This window comes from Lissotriton vulgaris, chromosome 4_1 (genome assembly GCF_964263255.1).
Source record: "Lissotriton vulgaris chromosome 4_1, aLisVul1.2, whole genome shotgun sequence".
Classification (NCBI taxonomy): Eukaryota; Metazoa; Chordata; class Amphibia; order Caudata; family Salamandridae; genus Lissotriton; species Lissotriton vulgaris.
The window spans coordinates 617,875,763-617,901,347 of record NC_141691.1 but is presented as its reverse complement, the minus strand read 5'-3'; the positions used below and the strand labels follow the sequence as shown (position 1 = coordinate 617,901,347).

Genomic DNA, 25,585 nt, shown 5'->3' with positions numbered 1-25,585 from the left:
CAAGTGTGGAGTGAGTGAGCCCAAGGCAGCATGACTCACTCACACAGGAGTTCACGAACTGCACCTGCATACTCAGCATGGTTTAAGGAAACTCTACCCACTTCCTCAGAGGCATCAAACAAATATTTACCAAGAAACTCTGAGAAGAGCCTGCCTGCTGCACTGACGGCTGGTGGTGTCTTCCTGGTGAAAGTGTGCACGGACGGCTGGTGGTGTGTGTGCCTGGTGAAAGCGTGCATTGATGGCTGGTGGTGTGTGTGCACAGTGGAAACGTGCACTGACGACTGGTGGTGTGTGTGCCCAGTGGAAGCTTGCACTGACGGCTGGTGGTGTGTGTGCCTGGTGGAAGCGTGCACGGACGGCTGGTAGTGTGTGTGCCGTGTGAAAGTGTGCACTGACAACTGCTGGTGTGTGTGCCTGGTGGAAGCAGGAGCATTCACAGTAAGAGAAGACACAAATTAAACTGACGAAGAGGAGGGGGAGAAGGGAGGGGGAGTACTAGCAGAGGAGCATGATTCACAGCTAGAAGACACAAATGAAGCTGACCAGGAGGGAGGAAGGGGGAGTAAATGAAGCTGACCAGGAGTGAGGGAGGGGGGCGTGCGAACAGAGGCGCCTGATTACGGCAATAAAAACACTGTTGGCAGCAGTGCACGTGTACGAGCGCAAGCTGTAGGCCACCAAAAGCCTATGGTGGCACTTTTAAAAGCCACTTACTAAATGTCTCGAAGAGACAGCATACGCTGTCTCAGGCGAGACTGAATAAAAAAGGAATGAAAACGGTGGTTGGGGCGGGGAAGATAAGAACTGCAACATACGGAGATGTGTTTTTATCTACTGTTTACAGGGAGTGTTGTTATCTGTCTTGCTCTCGCTCCTTCTGTCTGTTTGTCTACCTCTTTCTGTCTGTCTGCCTGCCTCTCACAGCGCATCGGAGTGCCTGCCACTTAGGGCCACGCGCACCTCTCTTTCTGGCAAATAACGCTTTTGCGCTGGGGTTAAACTTGGAAAACTCAAATTACTATACATTATATTAAAAACCCTCCCATGCCACGAAGAGAGTGAATTATTAAATATGCTTCTATTAAATAGTGAGAGACAACTGTTGTAGTCCAATCAACTGGAAAGTTATGAGATGGCAGAAGGGAAAGGAGGTCGCTGTACATATAACGTTGACAGGAAGAGGGAAGACTAATAAAGTGTGTGTGAGAGACCGGGAGTACGAGAAAGAGAGAAACAGGAAGGAAAGAATGGAGACATAGAAAGGAGTGGTCAAGAGAAGAGAAAGAAAAAACTGGAGGTTAGAGAGTGGGAGAGCGCGAGGATGCAAAAACGAATGACAAGAAAACGAGAGACGAGCTACTGGTAAGGGAAGAGAGCGAGGGCGCGTGTGTGAGAGTAGGAGAGAGAAGTGCTTAAATAGTGACCAAAGAGGAGAGACCCTGGGGGGTGAGTGCGATAAAGAAATGAGCAAGAAAGAGGAACAATGTGGAAAAAGCAAGGGGGCCTTAGGAGGGAGAAGTAAAGAGAGACAGAAGAGAGAGGGTGCGTGTTTGTGAGAGAGACGCATAACGAGAGAGTGAGAGAGGAGAGTTAGAAAGAGTGAGAAAGTGTGTGGACTGGGAAGAGGGAGCAACTGCAGAGGGCGGACATAAGGATTGACGCACGTGAACCCTGTAATGTATGTTCAGACATGGATTCCAACTTAATGTGCACGGACCGGCTGACTTCGCCCCTCGGCCGCCCTGTGACTTCAGGCGCCTCCCTGATTTTTCGAACTTGTTGCAGAATTTAAAAGAGCAGGGACAGTTTTGTTTCTGCTGCGAGTTAGTAGGTGCAAAGGATGTGGGAGTAAAGCAACTACAGAACGTTACCATTAAAGGCTCACATGCCACAACCAATTTTTTTTTTACTTAGCCCATATGTTGAAACACCAATCTATTTGACACAGAAAACGACTTATGTCACCCAACTTGGTGACCATGTAACAATACTCCCACGGCTGTGCCTTGAGGAAGGCGGACAGTTCAAGCAAATCTGCACCAAAATTACACTTTTATACTAGAAACATGGATCCTTCTAAGTTTAAATTCACGCGCCATCGGTTAAAGTTGAAGAAACCCCAGTGCCAGTGAGCGACTGGCAGAGACGTTTGCCTTGCCGCACTTCTGGGAGCAGGATGCTTCCTAAACACTTGAGAACGCACCAAACCGTTTGAGATATTTACTGAGCTTGTGTTTCTCTCAGAAGTAATTCGAAATATAGATTGTTTTTCGTTGTTCAGTACTCTGATTTATGTTTGATTTCATAAATTTTTATTTAGAAACATACTTATTTTCAACACACAAACATGCGTCCTACATGAAAAGAGATGTAACAGCCAGGAAAAGTTATATTTCAATATTTTCAAATACTTTAACTATTCTCGTTTACTTCAATTTTACATTCAGGATATTGGAATAATTCAAACGAAACGCCATTATTTCAATTACAGATATTTACTATAACTCGCCATGTGAAATACACAAACTATGAATGGAGATCTCTTGCACACAAAAAGGCGAAAAATCAACAAAAATGGAAATATTGCAGAGAAACAAATGACATAATACACGGCTCTTTGTTCCACAATTTTCAGCGCAAAGGGGTCTCTTATTATTTAAACAAGCGACAGGGAAAGCTTTCGATTTCACTTCCGCTTGAAAAACAAAGAAGCCCGCGAGTGGTGCGTGGATGCCACTGCGAGCCATATGCTTTCAATTATCGCGCCTGTGTCAGGGCACGATAATTGAAACCACATGGCCTATTGGTGTCTATTTTGCGTACCAAGTGAGTAATACACACCAACAGGCCATGGGCGGAGCAATGCCCCCGCCTTTGGCCAACTGCGGGCACTCTTTTATAAAAAGACGCACGCAAAGGCCAATGGGATAGCACAAAAGGAAAAGCACACGCACAACCGTGTGCGATTCCTAGGTCAGTGCTAAATCTCTGTTTTCAATTACTAATGGTCTCGCCCTGCACGAGCAATGCTGCGCACTGCAATGCAGGCGTGAGACCTAAAAAGTGACTCTAGGTACAGCTCTCTCCGAATCAGTGCTAGTCTGGTGCGGAGAAAGAAAGAACTGATGTCAGTGTGCAGGGGCGGTGTTTAAGTAGATACTGCAACGTTATTCTGGCGACCACGACACCACCTACCGATGCGCAAAAAATCTCCGGATCCAGTTGACGCCTGGGGTTAATTCTAAGGTGAGGAATACATAACTAATTGTCTCTTTCAGATGCACATAATTAAGCCAATCCAACCCTTGGTGACATTTTAAACAAAACTAACCAATATTGATGGGACTTACTCAGGTGGAGGCATTTTAGACGGTTCCACGTCACGAAGAAAGTCACACAAAAGGGCTTGTTCAGCAGTGCAGCGTTTGCTTGGGTCCAATGCAAGCATATGATCAAATAAATCTAATGCAGGTGTAGGAATACTGGCAAGAAAAAAAAATATTTTCAGAGGTCTGATATGTGATGCTTCAAATAAGTTTATAATGAGTGCATAATTTTTATGGTTTAGGACATGCCCAATTTTGATGTTTGAAGCAGAGTACCCACAAATTAGAAACTTCTGAATATTTATAAACTTTTTTTGATTGCACGAACGAGCACATACACAAAAGCACACAGTGGTTATGCAGCTGTTAAGGTGCCGTATTAATACAGTATACAAGAATAAAATTTAATTGAGAGGTCAGAGTCAAACTGTTCTAGAAAAGATACATCACACTGTAGGAAAATAGGCTGGAGAACATGGTTAAATTAATGCAGCTCAGTGCTTCCCAACCTTTTTAGAATCACGACCCACTTTTTAGTACAACAAACTTTTGCAACCCATTTAGCTTTAATGTACGTGAGGCCGACAATTTATTAAGGTAATAAACCATTGTGTGGTAGCAAATTGTTATTTGCAGAAATCACATTTTTCATTTACATGGTCATTTAATTCGTAGAGACAATCTTATAGATAAAACTATACTTACTGCAAACAAAAGAGAAGGTGTGGACAATTGGATTTCAGTGTATTTTTTTTTACTTGTACTTCTGATCCTACTAAAACCTAAGGGTCCGATTTAGATTTCGGCGGACGGGTTGCTCTGTCACAATGGTGACGTATAACTCGTCCGGCGAAATCTAAACGCCATTATTTCCTATGGTGTTACATGGCCCATTGTTGTCTTCATTGAGTTAGCTTGAGCACGTTGCAGTCTGCCTGCTGCTTTGCGCACGTTACCACACGTCTTTCTTTTAATATTTTCTATGGCTGTTTTCACATGAGAACTCATCGCTGTGTTCACTTTCTGCATATTGCTGGGATTTTGACTGAACATTATGTGCAAGGTGGAACAACAATGGCCCTTATTATTTTGTTCTGGCCAGGCTTTAGCCGCAAGATAAAACATACCGATGCAACTGTTTTGAAAAACGTAGTTTGGTTTTTATTAGAGTACGCAAATAAGTAGCAGACACTAGGAGAGGGACCTTTCCAGGGAGAAGAGCGAGACAGTACCTATGATGTAGATCTACCATCTATACGCTAAGGTATGAGGTCTGTTGACAAAGCCCGGAGATCTTCTAATATACAATAATCCTGCTTCTTAGCAAGGGGAGGGAGTTTAGGCTCCATTGTCTTTTTTTGGATGACATCCCCCTTCACGATTTATGGACTAGCTGCTATGATGAATTTACTTGTATTATGCATTTTTCTGCTGGTCGTGGAACATATACTGCATGTTAGGGCACCTTAGCTTAAATAAATATTTTAAACTGTTTCATGTTTGTCAGATCTTATGTGGACCAGTACAAGAATGCGAGGGAAAGGGGGTCTTCTTACTGCGATTTCTGCAAGATCTAGTAGTGTTGTGGGGTGCCTAATCATTTGTTTCTCTGTGAGTGAGTAGGAGAGCAAGTGAGACACTATAGCTAGTCTGTCGGGGCTCGTGGGTAGTAAGGTGGTAGGAAGACCCAGTCCCTATACACCAAGGTCCTATAATCCTGCACAGTTCTGTGTTTGTGCAGAATCCCCGCTACATGGCGCCACCAACTTTTGGTCTGGCACTTATTTACAAGACACCCGAGTAGTGCTTGTCCACAATACCCTCTCACCGGTTTCCAGAGACGTCCATGGAGGAGGCGGGGTGGGTGGTTGGGGGGGGGAGGGGGGGGGGGGGGGGGGGTAGGTAGGTAGGAGATTAGCCACAGCCTCCTATATTAGTGTATTTATACGTTTTTCAAGCTTGAAATTGAGAAGGTTTTCTTTACCCTATTTTGTGTCACAGTTTCCTCATTTTTTTTGTCCCATTTCTAATATGGCACAACCAGTCGCTATTGCGGCAGATAACCGAACAGCGGTTACAGCTTTCTTGACTAAACATGGAGTCCCTGTTGCTTGGGCCAACATTTTTGTTGTCAAAGCGGACACTGCTTTTCAATTTGAAGTCTTTTATTCTTGGGTTACGTTCCCTACTGTGGATGAGAATGATCATTTGTTTCATGAATACATGGGGGCTGCGGCTCCGCGTGCTGATCGTCCTTATGCATTACTTCAAGTTCCGTTGACAGACTTGGACCATACCATTTGGTTTAATGGCGCCTTTACTCACCCTAATACTGCTGTTCCAATGGGTCCCCTTATCTATTGACGGGGCCACATGGACAGTTTTGGCTGGTTATACTCCACATCCGAACTATCTCAATGTTACACTCGCAGAGATACGTCAGCTACATACATAATTGATTCACATACACAGAAGTGCAATACAGTTTAGGTCACACGCTATTCATGTAGCTCTGCTGGAGCCGCACCTTAACAACCAGGACATGGTGGTGGTCTGGTCATTAGTCCAGTCATGATAAACTCGGTGATGGGCAAACGCCCTAAAAACCGGGATGACTTGCCATTTTGGCTTGCACATAAAGTTGAACTTGAAGGGGTTTTTCCACATACACCTGTAGAAACCCACAGGATCCTTACAATGAGTTTACAGAGTGGTCCGATTCCCGCTTTAGCTGACTGCACCACCTGGGGGACCGTGTTTGCTTCAGTGTATACACTGTGCTTTGGCACCCCCTTCATGAGCGTACTAAAGGTACAAGATGAAGACGGGGCTGGTCTAGCCCTGGATTTGGGGATGAAGTTAGTGGGAATGTTTCCTATTATCTCTGATGTGATTATGGCCAATATGAAAGGTGAAGCAGTTTGCTTACAAGTACGTTAACGCCTAGCGGCGGTGACGGACGTGGATCGCAAACGTCAGTTGCCGATCATTACGGATGTGTATACATCTTTGGGTCGCAATAAGTTGGGGATTCGGCCATTTGTTTAGCCACAATCTAAACATCCTCCTGAAAAGGAGGGTCGTCCAGTCTTTCCTAAAAAGGCTTGGAACAAGAATCTGGGGCAGCAACAACAGAAGCCTGGTTCACGTGCTGGTTCGCCCCCACCTGATGCTGAAGTAGATATGATTTGGGTGACCGCTTTAAAATTAAGACACCTGAGAGGTTCCGGTTTACTGATCCTCATTCTCCTCGTTCCTTTCAGGAATCGTTATATCAACAGTTGGGCTGGGGAGGAAGTCAGGATTGCAGACAAGGCGCGTCTGCGCAACTAGACGTGAACCGCAGCGCCAGTTTGATCTAAAAGTCAAGAAGGAACCAGCTCAATATGGACTGCATTTTCAGAAGAAAAAGGTTGCTGCTTTGACTGCAAAGTATGTCTCAGACAGTGAGAACCCTGCTCCTCGACAGGAGTTGGACGATAACCCTCCTTGACAGCACAGCGGAGGTTACCATAGTGCGGAAGACACTCCACCAGCGTCTCGAGGCAAAAGCAACTGACACTTTAATTAACGTAGAAACACCTAATACTCGAGTTGCACCTCTAGATAGGCTTTATGAAGTGAGCCTCCAGATTGAAGGTGATGTGAAACGCCCGATTAAAGCAGTCTTTTGGGTAAATCTCACTTCTTCCTATGATATTTTTCGGCGAAGGTTGATTGGACTTAACCTTTTGTCCTAACTTCCTATAGGGAAGATGATGTTATTCGACCTAGTTTTTCACAATATGTTTCTGATGACGATAAATTGGCTTTCGCCTCGAGGTGGGTTTTATTCTTGGCACCGGCATTATATCAGAATCAGGCAGGTTGGGACAGGGATTTCCCAGTTCATGTGATTACTTTGCGTTTTACAGCTCAGCCCCAACTACAACACGTGATCAAACGAGACGCTAAACCGTCTGACATTTTGAATCAAATAGAATACCAGGGTGTGAGTGAACTTTGTTTCGTTGATGATTAATCCTCTGTTTCCGATATATAAACTGGATGGTTCATATCGTATAGTTTTAGATTACAGACATTTGAACCGTCCTGTTCGAACAACATTGTTTGCAAAAAGTACAAAACCACTTTTTATATTTCCAATGGCTTCTTCAGCCACTCTTTGGCTCCCGAGAGCCATGATTTGACCGAATTCAGTGCGTTGGGCAATCAGCGGCGATATGCAAGATTGCCTATGGGATATAAGAATAGCCCTGGCGTGCTTGTGGCGCACATAATGTCCCTTTTGCATGAGGTTGATACCGATGTATTCTCGTACAATGATGACATACTTGACGGATGATGAATTACAGCCACATTTCTTACTTGTGGACCGCGTTATCACATGTTTCGCGAACTTGGTTACAAATTGAATTTTGCTATGTCTTACATCGCCTTCTTGGTGGTTCATTTTCTTGGTTAGGAGCTCAATAATGAAGGTAGGGGATTAGCCCCCCACATTCTGGAGAAATGTGCACAATTGCAACCTCCATCTACACTTCAAGAATTGCAATCTTTGTTGGGTTTTTTGAATTTCGGGAGGACATACATTCTTGATTATGCCCAGCGTATCAAACCTCTTTACTCATTACAACCTACTTTTTCATTTTCCAGCGGTCTTCCGGAACATATCGCAATTCTTTAATCTCTGCAGTCTGATCTGCTTGCACACAAATTCTTGTTAACAAGAGACAATTCTCCGAATTTGTTCATTAAGATTGTACCAGGGGCGTTAGGCTTTACTTACTTGACGTTCATGAGGCGGACACTGTCCCCATTCTATATAAATCGCATTTGTATACTTGAGCTGAGATGCATTTCTCTTCTACAGAAAAGAATGTGACCGCTTTGCAGATGGCTTTTCTTAAGGAAAGCTCTCTAGCTCAGGGAAATTTTCATGGTTTCGCCGGTACCTGCTTCAGAAGCAGTTACAAAGGCTAGTGTCCCAAATTCTAAAGCCTTGCATCCATGTTGAATACAATGGGCTAGTTCTTTGACGTCGGCTGATGTCAACTTTAGCTTTGACCCTTCTTTGCAAACACAGGAGTTTTTACAATATGAACATGTTCATCCCCCTCCTTTGTCTTTACTTCCTCTTGATTAGTACAAATGCATAATTTACACTGATGGATCTGCGCAGCCAGCCATTGGTTCAAAACATGCTTATTCTGCAGCCTGCGCAATTGTGGCAGAGAAGATCGTTGATGGGAATTTTAAATCCTCCTTGGTTCACACAGTCTCTAGCTAGGAGATTGCATGGCTCAATTGGTATTTGGCTCTAGAGTTTGCTGATCCAGACTTTACAACACTTGTGGTGTGATTTGTTTTACGGTGTACAATCCTTTAATGACACTTTGTTCTTCTGGACGCAAAATGATTTTGATGGTTCTAAAGGTAGCGCAATTGAGCATAAAACGCTTTGGGTTCGAGAGGCCGCTCTTATGGAACGTTTGCTGCTCACACATGTTATCCATACCTTAGGACATAAGTTTGAGGGAGCACATGTTGTTGCTAATTTAATCGGTACAAAAGGGGGTGGTGCTTCCGAAGACCGGTTTCTGGCATTTCAGCCATCTTCAGCCTGGCTTGCTTGGATCCAGTGGCATAGTAAATGTATATGTTTTTGTACTTGTATAGCGCACAGCTACCCGCAGTGGGTTTCCCGGCGCTTGTACGAATACCGCAAGGTAACCCTTCCTGGCTTTCCCTGTGAAGTGTCCACTCCTGGGCACCCCCATGGTGCAGACCAGGCATCCCTCGCGTTGTGGGGGCCGTTGTGGAGACTAAGCAAGCTATTGCCCAGATTTGCACCGTGGACCCATGATCAGAATAGGCACTGAGGCGAGAATATCCGGTCAGGGGAATTAATGAGCCCGAGACCCGCCGGGGCAGGAATCGAACCCTGGTCCCTGGCCAGAGCTCTGCATCGAGGTCTGCCTGCTCTAACCATTGAGCCACACTTCTCCACAAGTGAGCAAGGGACTCACGTCTGAGCATACCCTGCCAACTTACAGTGAACAAAGCGGTACAAAAGGGGGTGGTGATGTACGGAGCATATGAACCAATCAAAACACTCGCACCCAGTCAACAGATCTGGGTTTAATCCATCACCGTTCTTTAGCCCACTCTGCCACCCCAGTTCAGACATGGCCATATGCAAATCAGTCTGACCCTGTGCCTTATGGGTCAGCAAAAAGGGGGGTTGCTGGACTGTTCCTTAAATTGGAAAGTGTGTGTCACTGGCGGGGCCAAGGGTGAAGATATAACACCTTTGGGCATCCATTATGTTGGAAATATTTGCCTCACACACCCATATGAGTGTCATGCTTCATCATCGGCGTTGCTCCTCGTCGGGGAGGCGGTGCAATCCCCGACGGGCTCACCTTAGAGAGGGGCTCTTTGGCGGAGATCTTTTAAATCCAACTGCCTTATGGTGAAGTGCGGGTGTGTGGGTAGTTAGGAATGTAGCCTAGGTGGTGATTAAAATGGAGTAGCGGGTACCGAAGACTATTTTATTCAGGGGGTCCCCTACTGCAATTAAAAACGTGAATCTAATGGTCTAGGTGCCAACAAGTTAGGTGTAATGGCCCTAGGTTAGATTTGCAACGGACTGGTCAACATGTTTCTCGCATGGGAGTAGTACCCGCAATTCATCAGGACCTCAAGTGGATGAAAGTATGGTCTACAAACTATAAACAGCATGCAATATGTCATGTGCCTAATGCCGCAATTGTGCAATGCTAAACGTTACCTCTGTAGTTTTTTGTCCTAAACCTGGATGGGAAAAAAATATATACAAATACATAGTTAGTAGCATGGATTATCGCCAGAAGAAGTATATGGTGATAGCCAATCTAACACACAGTGTCATGCTAGTGGAAGTGTACTAGCGTAAATTCGGCGTGCCTGTATTGTGACTAAGTGGGATAATACTGTCACACCAAATTTATAAAAGTGAAAGGTTTAAAAACTTTCAAAAACAGCAGCAGTCTATCAGGAGCAACACCCTCCTAATTGGTCGGTCGTTCAGTTCGCAGTGAAGTTGTGTGCACTTTATGTGCTTAGTGTAAGGCTTGTCACGTAGTGGGCAACCCACTCACCTAGTAATCAGGGACTAGAGGCCACCTCAATGCTCAGCGGGTCAGTACTGCAGGAAAGGGCCCTTAAGGTTTGACTAGGGGTATAGAAGGATACGTATACATGGTCAGTACATGTCTTTGAGAGAAAGATAATGACAACAGAAACAGCCAGTCAGTCATGTAGGGATTCCAGAATAATAGCCCCTCGAGTTGGTTAAGTTAGCAAAGTTCCAACCCGCGGGTCCAGACAGCAACGGGAATAAGTCCTCCTTACCTCACAATCACTGCATACCGGTCTCATCACCTACCCATCGCCGCCGAGCTCAGATAGATACCAGAGCTCGGCGGCGGTCGCCATTTAATGCCGGGTAGAGTCAATGATTGATACGTGGCTCCGCCCCCACGTACGCTCGTCCGCCTCCGTAAGGGATGTCACGTGATGTGGGTGTTAAGTATGGCGGCCATTATTGAGTGGAGGTGAGAGTCAGGAAAAGGCTCATAATTGCGGTTAAAGGCTAGGTTTACACTCGGCAAATGTAACCACATTATCGTAAACATATGCGGGCTCCCTTAAATAAGAGCAGATGGAACGGTTGTGCCTAGTGTTGGTAGGGGCGTGACCAAATCAACGAGTTACACTAAAGTGTGCGCACTGGCTATGGGACTAGAATGGTATCCAGGGTAATGGATGGAATCCAGTATGCGAACGTGCTAACTGCAGTTGCCAAGCCCTGTGTTAAATGTGTAGCTCAGCCTCCCCTCCCTCATGGGAACAGTCCAGCCCGAACTGCCAAGCCATGCCTACCCTGGAATGGAAACAAGCTTCCGAGGACCGGTTTCTGGCATTTCTGGTAATTTAATGGCTGATAAGGCAGCCAAATCTGCAGTAGCCACATGTTCAGTAGAAGCAGTCACTAGGTCTAAGACTAAAATTGATGATGACATTTTGTGGCTATAGCTGCGACAAACGAGAACTGAGTTTCCCCAAGGTTTCCCTTCATGTTACACATCACTTGTCGTCCGACCAAGACCCATTTGCAACTATTCAGTCTGTTGGGGGCCAAAGGACAGCAGACTTCCTTTGATCATTGCCACTTATGAAGATGTGGCTTCTGCCCATGCCGGAGTAGTTGCAACATTTTCTCTTTTACAGCAAAGTTTTTGGTGGTGTGGTTTAGATCAACAAGCATGTAAATATGTTATTTCTTGTGGCATTTGTCAACAAATTAAGCCTTCTACTGTTGTACGTCCACCCCACACTCTACATTTCAAATCAAACCTTTGGTTGTATTTATCTTGATCACTGCGGTCCTTTTACATTTGACACTGGTTTTAAACATATCTTCGTTGCAGTGGATTTGTGCACTAGATTCCTTTGGGTTTGGCCGCAAGGCATTGGTGACGCTTGAACGGTCATAAAAGATTTGCATGTCTTTGTTGGTACATTTGCCTGTGGCAACTTCCATTCCGACCAAGGTCCGGAGTTTGCCTCTAAAGCTTAACGTGATGCGATGAAGTCTCTGGGGTAACAGGTGCAATTCTCATCTCCATATCGGCCTGAGGGCAATTCTGTTGTAGAGCAGATGAACCGTGACTTAAAGCAATCTTTAACAGCAAGAGTTTTAGGTACTCGTCGGGCTGGCTGACTCATCTTCACAGAGTCCAGCATGCTCTTAATAATCTCCCAAGAAAATCTCTAGGTGGGCGGTCCCCATACGAAATGCTCTTTGGCATTAAAATGTTTGTGCCAGACCTTGATGGTCTAGATGTTGTGGCGGCTGCCGCAACCTTTGACGTACATAATCATGGCACTATGTTACAGGATCTACAAAAGGCTCGCGATTCACAAGCAAAATTTGCTCTCTTCCGAGGAGTCTGCTGTGCAGATTCCTGTGTCTGGCTGGCTTCTTAAAGTTGGAGATCTGGTCCGAGAGAAGGTGGAGAACAAAAAAGAATTTGGTCCATCATAACGTGCACCAGTCAGAGTCATTGGTTTGAAAGGCACCCATACTATGATTCTGCCTCCACTACCTGGCCGTAAGGAGAATCGTTACATTTCCATTAAATATGTCAAGCTACACCATATGGCCGATACTGAATAGTATGCCTCCAAGCATTCCACACCGAGAACTTTCACTGAATCCAATGGCTTCTGTTTCTTTGATTACTCCCCAAATATGAAGGGAGAGATGGAGTCTTCAATTGATTTGTTGTCTGTTTTACAGTCTACATCCACGATGGAACTGAAATGTATAATACTTTTGGACACAATACAGAATGGCCTAAATCGCACAGAGGATTGGGCTGGACTCTTGTAACTCCTCTGCACACCATTTCCTTAGACTTCTGAGAATGTCTTTGAACAAACATGTAATGGCTTGTTAACTGTTTTAATTATCCAGTTAATTATTGCCCAAGCTTGATGGGTGAATACCACAGTTACTTCTTATTAATTGTATACTTTCCCAAAAATTGTAAAAACAATTGTAAATTATATGATATCGTTTATTTTTAATCACGCATTCACAGGCTTCTGACCGACGACTAATGCATGTGGTTTAATTTGACCCCTTTCCAATATGGCCGCTATAGTCACACGCAGCCTCACTTCCCTTTCCCTCATTCACTTAAACCCACCGGGTCGCTTGGTATGCCGAAATCACTTCCGGATTCCCGTGCCGTCGGAACAGTGCCATCGAGCCTGCCGATTGATCACTGCTCGATCCATGAGCAAGACTGATAAAATTGTCGAACAGAGGTAAGCCTGTAAGCCCCTGGGTTTTAAACTGATCCCCGTCTTAATTATTTTTACCTGATATAATCCCATATCTCTTACAGCGCGTGGATTTATTTCAGCCCACGCCTCCACTTGGAATAATTTCCATCAACCCAGTCGAGTGACTTACAACTATTAGCCTGAGGTCCCGACTCTCAGTCTCTGAGGTAATTATGCAACCCCCCCCCCTTTTTGGAACAATTTGTGCTGCATGACGCAAGGGTTACATTTTAATCCAACCTTCCATAATTGTAGGAAACATCCTCAATTCGTCCAGCGCCAACGTCACCACCATCCTTGATTCTCGCATTGAAGTAGAACTTGACAGGCTTGCCCCCCCCCCCCCCGTTTGTTACTCACGGTGCCGCGGCTGTTGTCACCAACCCTCATTCACATCCAGTCACCACATTACCTTGTGTTCCGAAATAGGCACTTAAACCGTTTTTGTTGCTCAACTCCGATTTCAAACCGATCTGCATGATCACATACCACCTCACCAACCTGTTATATGTACGATACACCCGAGTATCCTACAAAGTTCAAGCACTGGGCAGAATCGTCACCAGTACTATAGCACACGAGCATGATAACGTCGGCAGACACTTTTGATCATTATCTCCCAAACCGCGGCACTCATTATCATACGTACCGCTTGTGCACCATTCCAGAAATTGGGACGGTTTAATATGGAATGACAGCATGAACAGGTGTGTACAATCAACTGGTGGGCACTATGGCATGTTGCAATAGAAGAACATGTGGAATTCTGTGTAAACTGTCAGACAGATGTGTCGCTTTTAAATAAGAATTTTCTCTTCTCGTCTTTTCCTATTTTCTACTCTGAACAGGCGCTCCAATAGCAAAACAGGCAACTTAACACAAAGTCCTGATGATGATCCCAGTTTACTAGGAGCCAGGGATCGAAACGCCGTCGACACTTTAAGCAATTCTGTAATTCTTGCCATTGTGTTTATTTTATTACAGTAATTGTCTGTCCGAACTTGCTTAAAGTTGATGTGAATGCAAGGGACAGTTGGCTCCCACGTCCTTCTTGCCTGATATTCTTTGTCTCTTCCTTTTCTATTTTTCTATCCCCCACTCTTGAACCCTTATTTTGATTGATTTCTGGATAGGTGCAGGCTTGTACCCTATCAGATAGTGAATTTGACCCCCCTGGTGGTCTTGCTTACCTGTGTATATATTTGAATAAAGTTTTTCAGGCCCGGCTGGACACTGAAATTGTTTGATATAGCACTGATTCCAGTCTATATTTCATTGTATTGTTCATGCTGTTCATCCTAAGGACCGTTGTTTTCATAAAATGTAATTTATAATGGCAATAGCTTAAACTTTTGTAAATAACTTTTGTGAAGATTATGTTCATTGTATTTTATTGTGACGAAAATCCAAGAACAGAAGTGAAATATTAACATCTTTTTGTGACATTTGTAATAAAGCTTGAAACATTGAGAGAACATATTTGAACCAGTGATGCTGTGGTTCTGCTGAGTGATGCTGTGGTTGCGCTGAGTGATGCTGTGGTTGCGCTGAGTGATGCTGTGGTTGCGCTGAGTGATGCTGTGGTTGCGCTGAGTGGTGCTGAAGAGTGATGCTGTGGTGGTGCTGAGTGATGCTGTGGTGGTGCTGAGTGATGCTGTGGTGGTGCTGAGTGATGCTGTGGTGGTGCTGAGTGATGCTGTGGTGGTGCTGAGTGATGCTGTGGTGGTGCTGAGTGATGCTGTGGTGGTGCTGAGTGATGCTGTGGTGGTGCTGAGTGATGCTGTGGTGGTGCTGGGAGGTGCTGTGGTGGTGCTTAGTGATAATGTGGTGGTGCTGAGTGATAATGTGGTGGTGCTGTGGTTGTGCTAAGTGATGCTGTGGTGGTGCTGAGGGATGCTGTGGTTGTGCTGAGGGATGCTGTGGTTGTGCTGAGTGATGCTGTGGCTGCGCTGAGTGATGCTGTGGCTTCGCTGAGTGATGCTGTGGTTGCGCTGAGTGATGCTGTGGTTACGCTGAGTGATGCTGTGGTTGCGCTGAGTGATGCTGTGGTTGCGCTGAGTGGGGCTGTGGTTGCGCTGAGTGGGGCTGTGGTGGTGCTGTGGTGGTGCTGAGAGGTAATGTGGTGGTGCTGTGGTGGTGCTGAGTGGTGCTGCTGAGTGATGCTGTGGTGGTGCGGAGTGGTGCTGCTGAGTGATGTTGTGGTGCTGCTGAGTGATGTTGTGGTGGTGCTGAGTGGTGCTGGGTGGTGCTGTGGTGGTGCTGAGTGGTGTTGTGATGGTGCTGAATGACAATGTGATGGTGCTGAGTAATAATGTGGTGATGCTGAGTGGTGCTGTGGTGGTGCTGTGGTGGTGCGGAGTGATAATGTGGTGGTGCGGAGTGATAATGTGGTGGTGCGGAGTGATAATGTGGTGGTGCGGAGTGATAATGTGGTGGTGCGGAGTGATAATGTGGTGGTGCGGAGTGATAATGTGGTGGTGCGGAGTGATAATGTGGTGGTGCGGAGTGATAATGTGGTGGTGCGGAGTGATACTGTGGTGGTGCTGAGTGATACTGTGGTGGTGCTGAGTGATACTGTGGTAGTGCTGAGTGATGATGTGGTGATGCAGAGGGCAGAAAGGCACAACAAGACCCAAGGCATTGCAAATGCTTGTTTAATTTATGGTTGGGGTAACACAAACAATGGCTGAGTGAGAGGTGGGGTGAAGAATTAACACAGACAATGAGAAGGTGAGCGGAGAGAAGGATAAACGAAAGAAGCAGCACAGGCAGGAAAAAAGAAAGAAGCAACATTGACACTGAGATAGAAGGAGTAAACGGGAATCAGGCAGCATTTTTAAAGTGGACTTGACAAACACTGCGATTAGGTGGGAAACAATATTAGAAGAACACTTGCTGGAATAGCTACCCCTCAATATGTAGGCAAAAAAAGATGTTAAACCCAAAAGGATGCAAAAATTGCCGACAAAAAGGGACATAAAATCTGCACAGACCAGTTGATAATACTGCACCTAAAGCAGTTAAGTCAAAGTTGGCCCATGATGTGCATGTCGTACGCTGGCCCCTCGTTCCTGGTGGTGGGGCACAACTTCCTGTTTACTAAAGCAGAGCCATCATTGTCTCATCAGGTACAAGTATAAGCTCCGTTTTCAAAGCACACACACTTCAAATGAGTTTTAACCCCATACATAGAGGAATAACTAAGTAAAGAAGAAAACGCTACCTGAGTATATTGCAGAACTGTTTAAAAACTGTGTTCTGGGAGGAGGTATCATTCTTGGTAGACGTTTGAGCTGAGCTCCTTCTTTCGCAAAGAAAGTAGAGGTTAGCTTGTTTCTTGTTATTTCCCTTTGTTCACCATTTTGGGATAGGGTTTTTTTTAAACATGAAGCGCGGACAGAATGGTTAAGAACTCTGTTTTAATCTAATAATTGGGACACATGCTAAGAGGGCACACCTGCACAGAGGGAAAAAACAGTTATGATTAGAAAAATCCTATTTCGTAAAACAACACTGCACAACCTTGCACTTTTCACCATGAAGTGTGATTTGCCCCCTGTCGGTTTCTGTCACTGTCGAAGACCGAAAGCAATTTATATTTATGATGGTCAATTAGCGAGGTTTCACAGCTGTAATTGGGCAAGATAAAACCTAGGCCAGCTAAAAAGTGCACTCTTGCGTAGGGCCCGTGGGTCAAGGCACTGAGGTCAGCAAAGGAGCAGACTTGTGGGAGGGAGCATTATGTTGTTGTCTATTATTGTATAACGTGTTAGGAGACACTTCGGAAGTAAATTGAGAACAACAAAAAATGGCAGAAAGAATAAGGAGGCACAAGTCATCTGCAGTTCACAGCGTTAACAAGTTTTCCCGACCTGTTAGAAAAGCAAAGGGCAGCGCTTGAGGTGCTGACAACGCATGACACATGGCTACCCAGTGCACGCTTTGGGCTTTAGACTCTTGACATGCTTCCATGAAATAATCCCACCAGGTATTGAAATCACGCTGTGAAAAGTTGCCCCAAGGCTGTTACTCGCATTTCAGTTTGTTAGATTTCTTTAAAATGAAGGTGTTTGAGCCGTGCAGATCAAAAGTGCGGCTAAAGTATTGTCTGTTTCTGATGTCTGCCTGCAGCGGGAGCACCTGCTCGGTGAGGTTTTACGTAAAACATGGCTCATGTTTTCCTAACTTGAAAGCGGTCCTGCGTTGAGACAAAGCAGAGCTCCCGTGTACTTAAAATTGATGTGTTGGCTGCCAGTGAAGCGGTGTGTAAGTAAGTGTACGTATAGAATGAATGCATCTGAATATGGCCTGCAATGGGAAAGTTTTTTTTATATGTGTTTAACAAACATGCAATGATAAAAGACATTGTAATTTACAATACCAATAGGTCAATATTTTGAAAATGCGAGACCTATTGCATTGACTTATTCCTGGTGTAATCTGGTGCCAGTTGTGGAGCTGGGCAGGTAGCATGCAATGTGCCGGACCAGGGCAGACTGCTCAGCTTATGATTTTTATAGCGTTTTTATAGGGTTGAGAAAGCTTAAGTCTTTTTAAAATAATACAGCCTGGCTTTGACCTATGTGTGCCTCATACTTACTCTCCTGAGGGCTTATATGTTTTCCTGTCTTCATTGCTTGGTTTTGCTCACGAGAAAGTGTCACTAAATCATTGGATTGTCACTCAAGAGTACACTGAAATTATGAAAATGTCACCATAAGCAGTCTGAAACCTTGGAAGCTATGGTGGTTCTAGTTTTATACACGTAGCGCGCCTGCTTGTTGCCCATGTAACACTGTGCCCGGCAGTAACTCTACTGCTCTTCGCTGGAACAGCACGCACCCTGCTAAAGGGATCAAAAGAAAGAGAGAAAAGTGTGACAAAGAGAGAAAGTAGGGGCGAAAAAGAACGTGCAGGAGTGTGTTTAAGGGGCATGGAGTGTCTTGTGATGGATTCAATATGCATGAGGGTAAATCATGACTATGCAGTTTTGATTTTCGGCACAACTGTGCATCGCTGGTAGCAGCATACGAGCAAAAAGGTCTGGGCCCGGCACTTATTATTTCACAAATTACGCACCAAATTACTCCCCTAACAGCTTGCATGCACAGATAACGCGTTCTACCCATTTAACTGGGAAAAGCGGAGTCTCTGCAGCCTCGCCATGGTCCATTGGCACTCTGTGCAACGCCGAGCCTCTGTAGCCTCCTCCTGTACCTACCGGCCGGGTCCGAAGTTCTCTGCCCATGATGTCATGTTAAGCTTCCACAACCTGCACCTGTTTCACGTTATCAGGGACAGTTCTAAAGCATATGGCCATGTAATGCTGTACCCCTACACCACCAGCATCCCTAAAGCGCTTTACCCTTTAAGCCCCAGATCAGACAGAGCCAGTGAATGCCCATACTGCTCCTGTGGACACGGTGTCAGCGAATGTTCTGTATCCGCATGCCTCTTGCAAAACTGCCTGCCCTAACATATCGGTGGAAATGTGAGACTATGAGGGCAGCTAAAGCCGTGGTTGCCGTGCAGTGCACAACTTATGCAGCAAGAGACGGCTGTGTGCCTGAACCATGGCACACACAACTAATATCACACAGTAGTAAAAGAAAAAAGAAAAAACCACCAGAGGCCACAATTTATTTTATAGCAGCACATTTGTTAAAAATAGCGGCCATCATGTGCTTCAGCGGATTTCAAAGGAATATCGTGATTAGCAAAATCTCAAAAAGCGTTTTCCTAGACAGCGAGCGCCACAAGCCTCTGAGTCACGAGAGCCCTAGAGCCTTGCTTTCATCCAGTGCACTTCTCATACTGCCTATGCAGCTCCGGCTAAACTGCTCTCGGCGAGGCCAAATCAAACCTGAACTGCCATGGTAAGCAGACATATCAGGCACACTAGGAATGTGTGTCTGGTCCTGCGGAGCAGAATGCTGTTCCACTGCTCTGTTTTGCTGGTGTGGGTTTTTAAAAAATAAAATTTAACATGATGTTTTGGAGCAGGCGAAAGAGGGAAGAGGCATCCGACGCTGCGTGTCCACAGGCAGAGCCTGTAGCACAAAGTGGTGAAGCGAGGGAGCCTAAATGTAGGACGGAAGCGTGCAGCCTTAAGGTTGCAGACTCCAGGAGCTCACTCCACATCTGCAGGCTGGCTCCAAAAAAGAAGGGGGGGTGTGGAGGGTGGAAAGGGCCATGCAGGGGCTCGTGGCAGATCGACAGTCCAGCTGGGACGCATCCGTCCTGCCTTGCCGGCTGCTGGCTTTCTCGGGTCAGTCTGGGCTGCAAATGGCGCACGCCTTCCGTGTCTGCTACGCAGGCAATACAAAATAAGCACTGAGCAGAGCCGGGGAAGAAGGGAGGCACAGCCGTGCAGTAAAGCTGCACGGCCGTGCAAAGGATCATCTGCATTTATAAAAATAAATAAAATAAATAAAATTTAAACAAACATAACCAGCACCGCCTCTCCCCTACCTCCTCCACCGCCCAGGAACGTGCTGGAATGACGGCACAAACGAAAAAAAAAAAAAAAAAAACGGGGCAGGAACAGAATACTGAATCCCGCCCCTCCAGGACTCCCTGACCTGCCTCATGGTTGCCAAGGCAATGTTTCTGAAAATATTGTCGTGCTACCGTAAGGCAGGTCATGGAGTCCTCGAGAGGCGGGATCCAGAGCAGACAAATCTGCTAAACAGGAGCTTTTTCCAATGGCAGGCCTCCATTTCGTGATGCCTGCCAATGGAAAAAGGGGGCGTGGTTTCACGCAGTACTGAAATTCTCCTGTTCACAATAGGTCTTTGCCTCCAGCAGGACCTAAAAACTCTTGCAATGCCTGAGCTTCCCTCAGAATAATGTTACAATATAGCACACTTTCTACACGCATTGCACAACAAAAGACTTGATAAAATAAGCCTCAAGAATTAAGTGTACGAACCCATGGACATACTAATGTGAAAACAATTCTATCCTTCAGCTAGCAAGGACAGTCATCCACCAACAAAGACCAAAGACTTGGTATAATGGAATTCAGAATCCGTATTCACAAATCCCGTTGCTGTAGCTGTGTAAATAGCTAGAAGGACAAAAAGATACTCTGTGCCTAAGATACCTCTTACTCTGTTCTCTCCACATTGGAGGACACTCCTTGGCATCCAATTCAACAAAAGTACATAGACATATTACATCAGATTGACCTCTGCTATATGCTATAGCTATGACCAATAGCTCAAACGGTCATCCATCTTATTTATCCAACTAGAGATAAAGAGAAATAGGCTTAATTGCAGAGCCATGTACTACAGCTAAAAATAAAAATCACATGTACTGGGATATAACTGGAGTCATTCAAATGTACATTAAGGAAAAATGTCATACCCCTTTAAAGGCAAAATGCAGCCTAGATCCAAATGGTGTACTTACGTGAGGGAATATATGTCTTCAGTGCCCTTCCACCACAGAGAGAACACTGGATTACGATTGCTATAGAAACCTGGCTGGCTCCCTTGTTGGTCCAGTCATCTCAGCAACAATGCCTCCCAGACATAAGAAAATAGACCCTAAAACGCTATCATCTTCAAAGAATCCATCAAATGCTTCACCACCTCAGAAAGCATCAACAGCAACATGCAACACTTGACCTTCAAACACCTCACCACTTCCAACTATACCCAAGAGGCATCCAGGTCTACCGCCCTCCCAGATCGCGCACCAACTTTGCAGCACCATTGCTGGCTTTGTTGCATCACTGATTCTCTATTCTAGCACCTTCATTCTACTAGACGACCTCAACTACCATCTCGAGGACCTCACCGATTCCAACAAGACCAACTCCACAAAGAGCAGTCCAACCTCAGGTTTACCTAGCGAGTGGAAGGTCCCACACATGTCAAACATCCACTGGACCCCATATTCAACAGCTTCGTCAACATCGCAGTAGAAAAGCCCACACTGATTACATGGTCCGACTACAACCTCATTAACTTCAGCATACCCATCACACACCACGTAGAAGCACTATCATCAACTCTTCACGATAAGACTGGAAAAAGAGAGGATAGGCATCATGGTCTTCTGAAGTCCTACACCAACAGTGTAGACAACAACTTATCAGAATACATTTCATTGCCTGACAGAAACAAAGCTCCTCTCAAAGACAACAAAGTCACAAGAACTAGACTACAAGCAGGCAAGTACACAAGAGTTCAGGCTCACAAAATGCCATTGTAAGCAACTTGAACGCACATCAAGATTGAACACCAAAAAGCGCACCTACAAATCTGCCATCAGACACTACCATCAGCAAATCAGTCACCAAAAGCTCTGCGCTCACCAACCACATCCAAAAGCAGCACCAACAGCGACATGGAAACTGTTGCCATTGTAAGAGACTTAATCTCTTCAGCAGCAAGCTCTACCACCGTAACACCCTTTCATGACCTTTGTACCCACTGTCCCTTTTCTTCAGCAACACAATCACCAACACCTACAAAAACTTTGAGCCTCCTTGCTTTCTCCATCAAAGCCCTCCTGCCCATCTTTATCAAACGTCCATAAGGCCACCCTAACCACCTAGTTCACTATCCCCATTCAAGAAACCACAACGGCCATACACTCCAGCGCACCCTCGGACTCCTGCCTCAATCACGTCTTCATCAAAGGACTGGACCCCATCACTGTAGCCCTCATCCAAATCCTGAAGACACAATCTTCGCAGCCACTTAACCAGGGGTCTGGAAAAACGTCACAGTACTTCCACTCCTCACGATACCCTCAGCAGACCCAAAGAAACTAGCCAACTACCAGCCTATCACCCTACTACCCCACCTGGCAAAAATTAGGAAAAATCTGATAAAAGCCTATCCACCAAACTCACTGACAACCACCTCCTTAGCACTACTCAATCCAATTTCAGGACCAATCATAGTACAGAGACAGCCCTCATTGCTGCCAAAGAGATCTGGATTATCATGGACAGAGGTGACGCAACACCCTTTCTACTGAATCTTTCCTCCGCCTTCAACACAGTCTTCCAACTCATCCTTATCCAGCGAATGCACAAAGTCGGCATCCATCTCCCATACTTTGCTCATTTGCTCCTTTCTGACAGACAGCACCCCGTGTATCAACCTGGTCCGCTTCACCTCAGATGCCATCTACCTTATCTGCAGAGTTTGAGGACTGCCACTCAGCCTCACTCTGCTCAATGCCTGCACGACCCCACTTGGGAAGCATCATCCGCGCCCACTGAATCAATATCATTCTATGCCGACGACACCCAGCTCATACGCTCCGTATGACATGAAGCCAAACATCTGGACCAATTTCTACGCCTGCATGACCGAAATACACAGATGGATAAAAACCAACTGCCTTAAGCTAAACACAACCAAGACAAAGTGGCTATCCTCTGTAAAAACACCTTGCTCTGGGACTCAACCTGATGCCCTGCAGAGCTCAGACCCTCACTCATCCTGGTAACTCACAGAAACAACCCTAGAATACTAAATCGACAACCAACTCACAGAGAGCGGTCAACTGAATGCAGTCTCCCTTTCCTGCTGTAACATAGTGAAGATTCTCGCGAAGATCTTAAAATGACTCCTATCAACACTCATAGAACTGTCACCAAGCTGGACTATGGCAACACAATTTATGACAGAATCGATGCTCAACTGACCAGAAGGCTCCACGACCATACAAAACTCAGCAAACAAGATCATTCTCAAACTCCCACCCCACACTCAGCTGGATTCCTAGTCACAGCCCCGTGCATACGCAGAACCAGATCCACCAGATGTGCCTTTTACTTCACTCCTAAAGTCTACAACAATGTGCGTCGGCACACCAGAACCACTACCTTAGTGCTTGAATTCTAGAAGAAACTAAGACCTTGCCCTTCACCTAACCTCAGATTGTACTCAGCCCATGCAGGTCCTATTTCAGCACTAGAATACCCTCCCGGTGAGTTGTGCGCCATCGAATGATAAACTATCATACATGCAGTAGCCACTAGATAGGTATAGTTAGGTCTGCTTCTCCATAGAAAGAGTTTTTTTGGTTTGCTAATAACTTTGGCCCTGTTTGACAAATCTTCACAAAACCTTACACCAAAAAAGTTCATCCACCTCATCTCCTTCCTTGAAAGTTTAAGGGTGATCTGTAAAGCGTGGACAGAGATGAAAAAAGGGGGGTATCAAAATGCTAAATCCTAATCCAATTTACATAGACTTCTTTAAGACGGCTACAACAAAAACTGCTGAATGGAGTTACACCAAGTTCGGCAGGATGCTAGATCTTGCGCCTCTTTTTTAGGTCTCGCCTGCCGATGCGCTTGCGCATTCGAGCTGGCGAGAGATATAGGGGCTTATCCAGAGTTTAACCAAACTGGCGATTTGATGCTGTGCCCGTGCGCTTTTAGGTCAATGCGTAAGCGCATTGAGCAAAAATGCGCGTGCACAGCAACAAATCTGCAGCCATCTGTTCCCCAGCAGCTCTTCAAAGCATTTCTCCTGCCCTAATTATTCACGGCCGGCGGTACTTTCACGGCCGGCAGGCCGTGTCTCGTTTTTTAAAATTACTTTAAACACAACTCCGGGCTTGTCTTTATTATGTGAGCCTGATCACCATTAACAAAACTTGTGTCTTATTTAGTTGCCGCATTTAGCAGGAAGCACGGTCACTTTAGTAAATGAGTGCAGTGTCCGGCTTCCTTTGTGTGCTTTCACATCTAGCTTTAGTTCTACTCTTGCAGTGCTGTTGCTGTGACATTTAAATCGATGACACAGGACTTATCTAGTTAGTGCTTCTAAAAATAGTTTATTTTATATAAATGCATATTTCCTGTCTAGGACGATTTAGCAGCTGAACACGTTCGTATTCTTTACATGCACATTGCCTCTTTGTTGGTGGAAACACTATCGCTCCACCCCCTGCTGCATCAACTTTCAGTTTCATGGCCGCCATTTGACTCGCAGCCGCTTTTCAACCAGCAACGCGAGCTTCATTACGTTAGCCGCTTGTTTTTTCCTCTCATGGTGATGCATATAGACAGTGGCTGCAATGTGTTTGGGAAGACTTTAAATGGCAGCATCTCAATTTGTCCTCCTGCAGACGTATATTTTAATACATTTGATTTAATTTTTTATTAAAAAAAAAAAAAAGATACTTTATTGTGGTGTGCCAGCAGGAATATTCTGGTTACGAGCATGGTGAAAATGCCCTTGTTTCAGGACTCCCATGTCAATTAAGACGGTCAGGGAAAGAAGCTTTAATTGGTACAGTCTCTGGGTGTCAACTCCTTGCTGGAATCTTGCAAGAGCAGTACGGATGGCCTTTATTTAGTTGCCGCCTTTAGCAGGAAGCACGGTCACTTTAGGAAATGAGTGCAGTGGTACGGCTTCTTTTGTGTGCTTTCACATCTAGCTTTAGTTCTACTCTTGCAGTGCTGTTGCTGTGACATTTTAATCGATGACACAGGACTTATCTAGTTCTACTCGACTCTACATCGCCGGACGTCGCCTTCCTTACTGAAACATGGATGAACGCCTTATCAGCACCCGACATCGCCATAGCAATCCCGGACAACTACAAGATCATCCGAAAAGACCGCACCATCCAAACAGGAGGAGGCATCGCTATCGTGCATAAGAACACCATCCGAATCACGACCAGCTCCGACGACAACCTCGCGACTGCCGAACACCTTCACTTCCAGATCCACACCGACCCCAGGACCACACTCAGAGGCACCCTCATCTACAGACCACCAGGATCCCGCACACAATTTAATGAAGACATCACTAAATTCATCAGCCCACATGCCCTCACCTCCGAGAACTACATTCTACTGGGAGACCTCAACTTCCACCTGGAAAAGAATAACGATAACAACACCACCACCCTTCTGGACAACCTGGCTAATCTCGGACTCAAACAACTTGTTGACACCCCCACCCACCTTGCCGGACACACGCTCGACCCTATCTTCACCTCCAGCAAACACATCTCCTTCGATCACACCACGGCTCTCCATTGGACGTACCACAGCTGCGTTCAATTCAGCTACAAAAAGACCACGACCCACATCCCACCACAACCTATTCCTCGAAGAAACTGGAACAAAATCACCACCAACCAAATCTTCGCTTAACAAAAACCCCCCCACCATAACATCGGACCCAAACCAAGCTGCCACCAAACTCACACAATGGATCACCCACAGCGCTAACGAATTAGCACCCCTGAAAAACCACCAAATCAAACAAGGTAGCAAAAAGGCCCCTTGGTTCAACGATGACCTTAAGAAATCCAAAAAGATATGTCGTACCCTCGAGAAAACCTGGAGAAAAAACCCAACCACTAAC

The 25,585-nt window shown here is 45.5% G+C and overlaps 1 protein-coding gene across 2 annotated transcripts in view; it reads right to left on the bottom strand.

Moving 5' to 3' along the window:
• The window catches only part of CDK13 (cyclin dependent kinase 13), an 841,634-nt gene that overhangs the window by 126,591 nt on the left and 689,458 nt on the right, over positions 1-25,585 (bottom strand). For both annotated transcript variants that reach the window (XM_086964864.1, XM_086964863.1), the window contains exon 13: positions 3,354-3,485. In XM_086964864.1, the coding sequence (XP_086820990.1) occupies positions 3,354-3,485 (132 nt within the window). The remainder of the gene's footprint in view (positions 1-3,353; positions 3,486-25,585) is intronic.